At 45.1% G+C, this 11,892-nt stretch overlaps 1 protein-coding gene across 4 annotated transcripts in view; it reads left to right on the top strand.

Moving 5' to 3' along the window:
• srgap1a (SLIT-ROBO Rho GTPase activating protein 1a) overlaps positions 1–11,892 on the top strand; it is a 167,571-nt gene that overhangs the window by 103,138 nt on the left and 52,541 nt on the right. For all 4 annotated transcript variants that reach the window (XM_023970968.2, XM_023970963.2, XM_023970964.2 and 1 more), the window contains 4 exons: positions 4,513–4,692; positions 5,779–5,907; positions 8,688–8,909; positions 9,410–9,511. In XM_023970968.2, coding sequence (XP_023826736.1) covers positions 4,513–4,692; positions 5,779–5,907; positions 8,688–8,909; positions 9,410–9,511 — 633 coding nt within the window. The remainder of the gene's footprint in view (positions 1–4,512; positions 4,693–5,778; positions 5,908–8,687; positions 8,910–9,409; positions 9,512–11,892) is intronic.

The following is an 11,892-nucleotide window of genomic DNA, read 5'->3' on the forward strand; positions in this document are numbered from 1 at the left end:
ACACTTGAGTAAATGAGGGATACAAAGTATATTGAAAGCAGGTGCTTCCGCACAGGTATGGTTCCTGAGTTAATTAAGCCATTAACATCACATCATGCTTAGGGTCATGTAGAAAAATGCCTAGTTTCCCATTATTTTGGCTACCATGGCTAGAAGAAGAGATCTGTGACTTTGAAAGAGGGGTCTCAAAGAGCGGGAGGGTTTAAAGTGTGTGTGTGTGTTTGTGTCAGTCACCAGATCTCAACCCATTTGAACACTTGGGAGATTCTGGAGTGGTGCCTGAGATGGCGTTTTCCACCACCATCCACAAAACACCAAACATCTTGGAAGAAGGATGTCGCATCCCTGCTATAGACTTCCAGGCACTTCCAGGCACTTGCCAAGGCGCATTGAAGTGGTTCTGGCTTATGATGGCCCAACGCCCTATTAACGCCCATGTCCGAATTACCCATACTTGCGTCCTAAATAGTAGGCCGTTTGAGTATGTCGATTTTTGTTTTGTTTAATAGTATGCAAAATTTAGAGCTATTCGTTGATTTAGAGTATACTTTAATTGCAGGGATGTCATACTCATATTGGCTTTTAAAACCGCTCATCAATTAGACATGGGGATGCGCTACTGAAATCAACGAATAGCGTGAAACAACGCAATCACACATGCCGCATTCTCCTTGTACAAAAATAGAATGTTTAACAGTATGCGACATATGGTTTAAATGCCAGGATGTTATACTAATTTAGGCTCTTCATCTAGTCGATGCACACTTTCCCACAATGCATTGGAAGAGGTGGGCTGCGAGTGATAGTCTCTAGTTCTCTTCAAGTAGCCAAACAACAAAACTAGGCTACTAAATTGGGAAGATGCCTGAAATTTCTGCAGTTGTGTTCAAATGTAGGCTAAGTAGTTTTAGTTCTCCTTAAAATTATCATGAGTACTGCATCGTAGGCTACATCTTTGAAAACAGAAGTCTTTTTGGGTGGGGGGGGTGCTATTTTCTCTGGGTTTCTTGTTCTCTTGGTCTTCATCAGAGCTTTTAAACTAAATACTAAACCATCTTTTGATTTCTGAATGTATCTGCACCGGGGACTCGGGATGTGGCTGCGGTAATGATGTCATGTTAAACAGGCCTTTTGATTTGAACATATGGATTGTTTTAGTTTTGTTGGCTAGGCTAACTATTTAATTATTTAATTTATGGATCAAGTCCCTCGCAGTCATTCTGATCTCATTCCCAATGATCAGTGCTTTCATTTGTTATGTTACTGTCCAGAGGTTCTGAGTTTGCGAAGCACCCAACCGTCCCACGTTTTTCTGTGCAATACATTTGAAGAGTTTTGGTGTGTGTACTAGGCTATTTGATATGTTAAAGCACTTATAAATACGTTGAAATGGAACCAAATGATCTGTTTCTGTCTTCAGTCCTTTTTAAATATTCTATATGGGCTACATGGTCGTCTATGGTATAGGTTGAATGTGATAGTCTGCCTATAACCAGCCTGAGTAGCTATAAATATCATTTTATATTCTATTCAGAGTTTACCCAAATGTATCAAAATGAGACATTATCAGGCTGGTTAATGCGATGCATATCTGTTTAACTTCGAACACCCGCACTCGGCCCCACTTACTCAGCCAATCAGGAGCCGCTACTGCGTTGCGGCCGTGGCATACAGGATACTTTTTACTGAACGGTAGGCGCTAAATAGTATGGACGGTGAGTGAAAGGAATGCAGTTTAAGTATGTTGTAGTATGCTAGTATGGCTATTCGGACACTGCCACTATGTTGGTGTTTCCTTTATTTTGGCAGTTACCTGTATCATGTTATGATTACAGCATTGATTGATTGTTATGGTAAAACCCAAGAAACAGATCTGGGAACAGTTACTCTTGTCCCGGGAGATTTTTAGCAGGGGTTCAATTTCCCCGTAGCGTAAGTCTTCGGTTACAAACAAAAATTACGTTGTGTTATACTTACAATCGTTCATGACACGTGTAACGGCCACATCTCAAATTGTGTCACTGTCTCTCTCGCTGCAGTCCAATTTGACCTGATTTACCCCTTGGTGCAGAAAAACACACACACACACAGAGGGAGAGAGAAAGACTATTGCATCAGACAGCCACTGGGACCTTTTTATTTATTTAACTAGGCAAGTCAGTTAAGAACACATTCTTATTTTCAATGACGGCCTCGGAACAGTGGGTTAACTGCCTTGTTCAGGGGCAGAACGACAGATTTTTACCTTGTCAGCTCGGGGATTCGATCTTGCAACCTTTCGGTTACAAGTCCAACGCTCTAACCACTAGGCTACCTGCCGCCCCAGGGCCTGTGAAATAACAGGTCTGGTCCCAGTTGTTCTAAATCTGTCCCTCTAAAAAAAAGCAGAGGAGAGTTGAAGTTAAAACACCAGGGCTCCAGACCAGTAAGTCAGTAGTATGGCCTGTGGTTGGTCGCCCCTCAGGCTCTCTCCACTGGTTCCGATTACGTGGCTCTGGCCACCAGCACAAGACAAGCAGGGTAAAGTCTGTCCACCCGTTATGAAAATATCTTGTTTTTGGGGGGAGGAGCCGAGATGTTTAGGTTTTAGGTCTGTATTTTGATTCAGGTTGAGGTTATGCAGACCGTATCTAATGTATACGGACGGCGTAACTGTAATTTACTGGGTTAAGCCGTGGGATCACTTTTTTCCGTCAGCTTCGGGGCGACTTTTTTCCTGTGGCTGGTCTTGCGTCAGTAGTGGGTTTAAGGACAGCCTTGGCAGGGACAGCCTTGGCAAGTCCTAGTTCAGTTTGTGCTGTCTCGCCAACTTGTTGTCATTGTTTGGCAAGACAGCACAAACAAATCTGGGACACAGGCTAGCTCTACTACTGACAGCAAAGAAGTTGGCAAGACCGTAGAAACAGATCTAGGACTCAGGCTAGGGCTGCCCCAGCAGGGGAAGGGGACTGATTCTCTCAGACCCAACAGGGTTACAGTGAAAGCCAGGCTAAGGTCTTTTCCTCTCCCCAGCAGCTTTCTGTCAGTACCTCCCCCATCCTGATGGCCACACTGTCAATGACCTCTGAAGGTCCGGAAGGAGAGAGATGTGCGTTTGTTCAGAGGTCAGAGGTCGTATCGCTTTTGGGTGGCTTAACAAGCTAGCTGCTCGAGTCCGGATGAAAGCAATGTTTACAAAAACTTTACTAGAGTGCATGTGTCGTCGTCAGTCGTGACTCCCGTTGGTCTGGAAAGCATTTCACGGTAAGGTCTAGACTTGAGGTATTCGGCGCATGTGACAAATAAAGTTTGTTTTGATTTGGTGATTCGTCAGTCTCATTCAGAGCCCCTCCCTTCATTTCTATGTCAGCTTTCCATTCCAACCCCTACACTCAGAGAGCCATTAGGATGTGTCATAAATAGTCTCTTATGAACTTGTCACGACCCTTGAAGAAATCATGGTTTACTTAAGCAGCAGTTGTACCTGGCTACTCATGAGCCACTTCCTAATGTATTCTACAGTCGTGTGAGTAATGGTAATAGCTCCCTCCTGTTTGGATAACAATGAGTCAAACCAAAGGAAGTAGCTTTAATCTGTGTTTTACTGTGGTGGTAATGCATTTCCCACTACGCCTCCATCACTCTTCCTCAATTCTGGTTCTGATGCATTGACAAGGGGACCATACCCACTTAAAATGTAGTGCATCACCAGATCTGATTACAATTACTAAATCTTTTAATTACTTTGAGTGTTTGCTTTAGCCTGCCTGGAGTGGCAGGTGGGCAGTGCTTGCACTTTTAGGTACTGTTCTATTGATTTGCTTGCAACAGGGAAACTCAATCAAGCACAGCTACAGTATTTGAAATGATTTCAAATAGTGTTTGAACCCAGGTCTGCGTGTCACCTCATGCCAAACTTATTTACAATTTGGTGTCTTTTGAAACTCCTGGCCTCAGGAATTTTACATTACCTTTGAGGGATCATAGCTCTCCACTTCAAAGGGGAGGTAACAGGGTTGTTGTGTATGTGGTTTAGTCTGTACGTCCGTCACCACCTGATCTGACACGGGCCCTGCCTGCCTGCTGGCACCCCGCTGTCGGCACTCCGTTTTGGGCTACGGCAGCCAGGGATGATTGCGTGTCTGTCCCTGGGTGCCCCATTCCAGAGCTCTAGCATTACCTATACGCATCAGATGGAATTGTCATCCCGTATTAAACGGTGGTGGTGATTCCAGCAAACTGCTAAGTGTAGATGGAGTTCTCTGTCGATGGAAATTCAAATGCAGAGCAATATGGTAAATGGGAACGGCAGTGAATCGTGTTTGTTGAGGTCGTACCACTATAAGAGCATCATATAAAAATAGAGGTAATCTGCCTATGATTTGTGGTGGTGTAGGAGTCCTATTGTGAAGTAGAGCTGGAGTGATCTGTGAAGAGTGGGTGGGTAGGACATGAAAGCTTTGTTTGGTTCAAAGCAGCCTCTGACTCTTATTGTGAGGTTGAATGACTCTGACCTCTTCATCCAACCCCCAGGTGATGAAGACTTACCACATGTACCACACGGAGAGCATTAGTGCAGAGAGCAAGCTGAAGGAGGCGGAGAAGCAGGAGGAGAAGCAGATCGGCCGGGCCGAGCCCGTCTTCAGTATCCGCCTGGAGGACAAGCACCAGAGACGCAGCTCCGTCAAGAAGATCGAGAAGATGAAGGAGAAGGTACAGCGCACTTATTCCTGCTTTACACTAATGGGCCAAGCTGTTCTGCGCCGGCCTGGTTACGCATCCATCATATTGGCTGGAACCGTGCTAGAAAGGTCCAGGTAAACGTAATCAGAGCCAGCACAGTATGGTTTGGAACGGCACAATAGTGTGAGAAAATGAGTCTTGTGAAGGTCTTTACACTGMTAATGATGATAATGGTTGCTGAAGGGAATGTTGGAATGTCTTCTCATTTAACACAGTTGGCCAGCTGTGATTAGTCACGCTCATCGATTATATTTCTATGGTCAAGCTCTCCTCTACATTAATAGTGTATATTTTCACTTTCCTCGGCCCCAACTTTGAGGAACTTACGTTGCCATCCAGGTGTGCCTGAAATCATTTGTAACAGAAACAGACCTCTACCGGCCAGCCAGACCTCCATTTTGTATCAGAAGCTGTCCTCTGTGTGTGTGTGTGTGTGTTTGTCTCCCATGTGTGTGATGGAAACCACACTGTCACTTAACAGCCAGATTGCTTTGTGTTCTTCTCAGAAGGAGCAGGCCTGTTTTCTGTTAGAGCTCCGTGACCAAAGGTTTAATGGCCACGGGAACAGCATTTTATTCACAGGCTCCTGCAAAGCGTTAAAATATCTAAGACCATGTCAGTATGTGAGTCAGTGTTCATTGGTCATTGGCTGGTGACTAACTAACGGTTCCTCTGTCCGTCTGGCAGGCAGACTTAAGAGTAAGTCAGAATGTGCACGGCTGGGCTGGGAAGGGGCTAATCCTAGATGAATTTGTATTTTAAGCATGCATAGTTTAGGCCCATTCTTGTGTTTTTGTTCTTTTTTTGTTGCCGTAGTAGCTGTTATTTGCCCTCCGCTCCGCTGTTCTCTATCTGCATCAGCTCCTGTTTGCCAGTCATCCTGAAATGTGTTGTTTTGTGTGAGAGCCGCCGTACAGTGTGCATGGAGACATGACAGCATGCGCCACTGTCACTGAAGGCATTTGTGATCATTCATTTCTCTGTTTCTCTCGCTCTCTTTCTCTTCCTCCCTTTCTCTCACTCTCACCCTCACGCCCTCACTCTCTCTCATATCAGCGCCAGGCCAAGTACTCTGAGAATAAGCTGAAGTCAATCAAAGCGCGGAACGAGTACCTGCTGACGCTGGAGGCGACAAATTCCTCCATCTTCAAGTACTACATCCACGACTTGTCCGACTTAATTGATGTAAGTAAACCACATGACTTGTTTTTAGTTGGGAGAAACTTCCAGCTAAAGAACAGACACTCATTTATCTGCACTGTAAAACTGGGAAAGTTTGGTTGTCAAGGCCAAATTAGAAAGTGTGTTATCAAACAGCGTCTCTACTCCCTCTTCTCTCGTTAATAAGCCCTTGGCTGGATCCAAAATGGCACCCTATGCCCTAAATAGTGCACAACTTTTGTCCCGAGCCCAATTGGCTCTGGTCAAAAGTAGTGCACTATAAAGTGAATAGGGTGCCATTTAAGACATAGCCTTCTTAACATGCTTAATGCTGTTCACTCATACATTCCTAAAGATCTGAGGGAATGTACACATTACTCCATAACACAAGCCGCAGAGAGATTCACTCTGCCACAAACAGAGAGCCGCTTCTCCGTCTAAGCCTCTCCCGTTCCCCAGACTTCAAATGAAGCCGTCTGCACACCCAATCATACGGAATGTGTTTTTTTAACGCGTCTCACTGCTAAGGTAAATTGTATTACGCTCTTTTTTGGTCCTCGTAATGTTGAAGACACCCTGCCATTCAGCAGTATTTATTTAGGTCCTTTCCAGACCTAGTATCTGGGTCTGTAGAAAGAAACTGATGAGTTTAGCAGGAGAGCTGAAATATGAACGATGGCGAAGAGACACAACAAACAAACTGTGGGATGGAAATGACTGGAGGAAGAGAAATAAAAAGCCCAGTGGACTAGTAGCGCTTGTGATTCAAGCTATTCTACTATTCTACCATCCATGTCCTCATGTTATACACAGTACTGCATGACGGACAGTACAGACAGACGCACCTACACACACACGTCATCACATCTTTAGCTTGAATGGGGTGTGAGAAAAAGCCCTGCCCCTGAAACACAGTTTTCGACGATTACTGGTGTATGTTGTAGTTCAGCCGTCCCATCCCTCTCATCACCACTCTGTACTCAGTACTACTATGTGCTCTGTACTCAGTACTACTATGTGCTCTGTACTCTGTCTACCCAGCAGATTACTTTGTTTGACCAGACCTATAAACATGAGTTATTTATACACTGGCCTACCTGGGATATCGTTTTTCCCCTTTAGTAAAATATGTACTGTACCATGTGTCTGGAGTTGCCAGCACAGCCCCGGAGAAAGCTGGGGACTTTTAGCGATGGTGTATTCCAGACAGTCGGTAAGGAAGGGGATCCGTGAGAAATGTGACCTCCATGCTAGGTTGAAAATATAGAAAACATTTTTCAAATGATCTACAGCCACTTGTAATAATTCCATGCAGCAGCGTTCAAAAATAAACACATTCACTGGACCGTCGCTGATTCCACAGGATTATCATTGAAAACGTGACCAGTGGTCAGGAAAGGTAATGAAGTGGCTGTAGATCATTTGAAAAATGTTTAAATGAATAGAATGACTGTAAAACAGTTATGTGCTTGCAGACTAGTTAACTGAAATTCACTAGGAATGTGTTTATTTTCCAATTTGATGGAGAACTTTCTGTACTGACAACATTTACTTCCAGTATTGCTAGTCTCCTTGTTTAGAATTCTTCCACATTTATGAATAATAGATATTTTATATTAGAATCCTCGTGTCCTAAACTTTATATTTTCGACCAAGCCTCCATGCTGCCATGCTGGGTGCTAAAATTGCCTTCCTCCTGCTTTAATTGTGTTTGTGCTGGTGTTCACACACACTCGTGATCTGTCTCGGAGGTGACAGGACAGGGTTTCAAAAAAGTTGGATCAGATGAATTGGATCCAATGTTATTTAGGCTAGACAAACCGGGCGGTTAGCTTGCCTGGCACAGTGCTTCTGAGTCTGGGTGTCTTCCATCAGCCTCCAATGCTGTCCGTGTGAACTCACAGGCCCTGGCTAACCAATGTCTTAGTTAATGAGATCCAGCATCAGATGCTGAAGGAACTATTCATGTTGGACACAGTATTCAGGTTCTATGACTCAGGGCCAAGGCAGCTGTCAGAGAAAGTATCAGACTATTCTCTTAACGGCCAATAGTGTTAATGGCTACAGTGTGTGGAAAGACTTAGAGAGCATACCTTGTCAATTTTGTTGAAACTGTTACAGAGTTGTTGGTTTTTCCATAAACAAACTGGAACACCATGACAGACTGACCAGGTGAATTCAGGTGAAAGCGATGATCCCTTATTGGTGTCACCTGTTAAATTCACTTCAATCAGTGTAGATGAAGGGGAGGAGACTGGTTAAAGAAGGATTTTAAAGTCTTGAGACAGTTGAGACATGGATTGTCTATGTGTGCCATTCAGAGGGTGAATGGGCAAGAGAAAATATTGAAGTTCCTTTGAACGGGGTGTGGTAGTAGGTGGCAGGCGCACCGGTTTAAGTGTGTCAAGAACTGCAATGCTGCTGGGTTTTTCACTCCCAACAAGAATGGTCCACCACCCAAAGGACATCCAACTATCTTGACTCAACTGTGTAAAGTATCGTAGTCAACATGGGCCATAATCCCTGTGGAACGCTTTCGACAACTTGTAGTCCGTGCCCTGACGAATTGAGGCTGTTCTGAGGGGGGAAAAGCGGTGCAACTCAGTATTAGGAAGGTGTTTTGTACACTCAGTGTATTTGTATTCGCTGGATAACATTTCATGTTTTAGGGCAGTCTGACGAATGTGTTTGGACCTAACCTTTTAGTGCCTGCGACATTCTGCATGGCTTACTATCAGTTTGTCAGAAGATCCAGGAAACGGGACTTCCTGATCCAAATATAGTCTCCTCTTCCCCTCTACCAGTGCTGTGATCTGGGCTACCACGCCAGCCTGAACCGGGCCCTGAGGACCTACCTGTCAGCGGAGTACAACCTGGAGACAAGTCGCCACGAGGGCCTGGACATCATGGAGAACGCCGTGGACAGCCTGGACCCTCGCAGCGACCGCCAGCGCTTCATGGAGTTGTACCCCACTGCTTTCTGCCCGCCCATGAAGTTTGAGTTCCAGCCCCACATGGGCGACGAGGTGAGACATCGAGTTAATTTGTCATCTGCTCTTTCATTCATCCATTATTGTAGTGAAAGCTAGTGCTGTTTGTCCAATATGTTCAGTCCTAAATGCTTCACAGTGTGGAATTGAATTAGAATTTGATTCAAATGTCTCGTACTAAATGAGCCCTGGTTTTGGCGGCTTAATTGCGTAACTTTACTGTGTCTAAGCCGGCAGAGCAGGTTTTTATAGGCCGAAGCCAATGACAAGCAGGTCTCATTTCTCAGCCTTAAGTCGAGTACTATACGTTTTACTGAGGAGTCGTTGGCTCTGGCGTCCCTGATATCATGTTTGTTCACAAACTATTGTTCTGCGGCTGTCTGGATTCAGATCTGGGTCAGTGGAAACCATTGTGGTTTGTGGTGTAGTTTAAACTGATTTACTTCTTAGGTTAAAGATTAAGTGAGCCATCTGTCCGACGGCGGTGATGAAGTGACTTCCTGTTCAGTGATGATGCATTTCCTCTTCCTGCACAGGTGTGTCAGATTGCGATGCAGCCCCCGGTGAACGGAGAGCTGATGTTGAGGTTCCAGCAGCTCCAGTCCCGCCTGGCCACTCTGAACATTGAGAACGAGGAGGTAAGAGGGAGGCCAGCTCTGACATACCTTGGTCCTATTTAGTCAGCCATGCAACAGAAAAAAGTGATGCCATGGAAAACGCAAATGAGTGTTGATTATTGGACCAATTAGTCCTTAAGGTCAGGTCGTCCTCCATGTTTTAGTCCTTTTTTAAATGTTTTACTTGGAGCTTAATGAACACAACTGTTTGGGTCCATTGTGGTCGCATGTTAGGAAGGAAGTAAAATGCTGTATGGAAAGTTACCTCAAGTCAGAAGTCAGCCAAGGAGAGTTGATGGCTTAAATCATTTAGAAATCGAAGTTGGAATAATTACCGTACAACAAAAACCTCTCCTGCCCTGCAGGCAGCCTTCAGAGCCATACAGAGAAGTTTTTTCCCTTGTCCCAATGGTGGGGGAAAAATCTCTCTCTCTCTCTCTCTCTCTCTCACACAGGCACACACACACACACACACACACACACACACACACACACACACACAGACACAGACACAGACACACACAGGCACACACAGACACAATATATATTCTATTTGAACACTCTGTCCCCCACCTCTCAGTTTTGACATTGGCGATACATCCCTGGCTGTAACATTTTAATCGGACTTGTGCTGGCTGGCATGCCTGAGTGCTTGCTAAGTAAAAAGCCAACTGGAAGGAAATGTCTGTATGTCTGCTGCTGCGGTGTTAGGGAGTGCAATCACGTCCATCTGTCTGTCTTCTTGTGTCTCACGTTGTCTCCCATCTGACCTGCTATCTCCGCTCCCTCCTCTCGTCTCACATCAGTGCGCACAGCCTTCTCTCTTTGATATCACAAAGAAATAAGGACTTAGGAATGAATGCTTGTGAATGTGTCAGTCAGTTTCCGCTGCTTCCAGAGATTTCAGACTGGCTTGATTATACAACTAAATAAAGTGTATAGATATGTGTTTTTGTCAGAGATGATGCATGATATGTCTGCAAGTTCTCAGTGTCTATTTTAACTTTTCTATTGTAGGGTCTAGTACTGTCTAAGTTATTTATGAGAAGCTTAATCGTCTGCCAACCCTCAATTTCCTATCGTACACTGTCATTCTCCCTGTCCAGACCTATAGTGTTGTAGTACTGTATGTTTGTGGTTTGACTGGGGTATTTCATGCTGGGCTACAAGGCTCAGGCTATCACACTGGGTGTGTAATGTATTTCTGAACGGGGAGTTGTTGTCGATGCCTAAGCCCAGCTGGTGTTTTCACACTGGCTGTATGTAGTCAGTGCAGGCAGCACCCCTCTGTGTGGGGGGTCGTGAACAGCCATGGTGCTGCATGACCTTGTCTGCCTGGATGAAACGGATGCCCCATACAGGTCAGGACGGGGAACCACTGCTGAGATGGCCTCTTTCTCTCTTTCACCAGATGGCCTCTTTCTTGGCATGGTGTGTAATTGAAAAGGCCTTTCCAGGGGCTGAAACACTGAAGCAGAACTGTACACACATTGGCTATTGCAAACGTGCCAAGCTGTCATTTCCTTGCTTCTTCCATCCTTGTTTTCTCAATTCCTCTCCAAGCTCATTGGATGAGGAGGTCTGAGGGAGGGACCTTGTATCCTCTCCGCCAATGCCCTTTGAAAGGAATTGAGGTAACAAGGACGGAGGAGGCAAGGATTTGACTGACCAAGATCAAGTTCCAGACAGGAAGTGAAAAGCAGTTTTTTGTTTTCTGCTATCAATTGACATGCAGCTGTTTCCTCGACCCTTGACTCCATGAGAGGGTGTAAGAAAACATGGATAAGGTGATTTATTAACGTCAGAGATGGAAGACTGGGAGCTATTTAGCATGGGACGGCCCACTGTGGTCCTCTGGTCTTGGGTGTATATATGCAGATATATTTTCAGAAATTCTGGAATATGTTATGCTGTGTTGGTTAAACCTCTACCCTTCTCAGAGGACAGAGTTGTGTTTATTACAATTCCTTCGCCATTCAACGTGGGTGTTTCTCAGAGCTCGCTATTAATCCAGTTATTTAAATTCCCTTTGCCTCTGAGATTTGGATGAAACACGGCTTTAGATAGATACAGACAGTCTCTTTCCTCCTCTCTCTCTCTCGCTAGATGTGTACCAAACTTAATGGATATTCTCTAGGCGTTTTGCACTAACCCTGGCAATCCAATACGGTCTCCTTTGTAGGGAGCCGTTGTTTGTTTCTCTACAGATAAACCTCAGGGTGGCACATCAAAGCCTAGGAGACGTGTGTTCAGTGTTAGCTTACTGTTGGCCAGCCGCAGCCCTGACTCACTGATCAGGAGATTAGCCTGCTCCTCACCACAGGCCCTGATGGATAGAAGTCCTGCTCCTCACCACAGGCCCTGATGGATAGAAGTCCTGCTCCTCACCACAGGCCCTGGTG

The sequence above is a fragment of the Salvelinus sp. IW2-2015 genome, linkage group LG26 (assembly GCF_002910315.2).
Source record: "Salvelinus sp. IW2-2015 linkage group LG26, ASM291031v2, whole genome shotgun sequence".
Lineage (NCBI taxonomy): Eukaryota > Metazoa > Chordata > Actinopteri > Salmoniformes > Salmonidae > Salvelinus > Salvelinus sp. IW2-2015.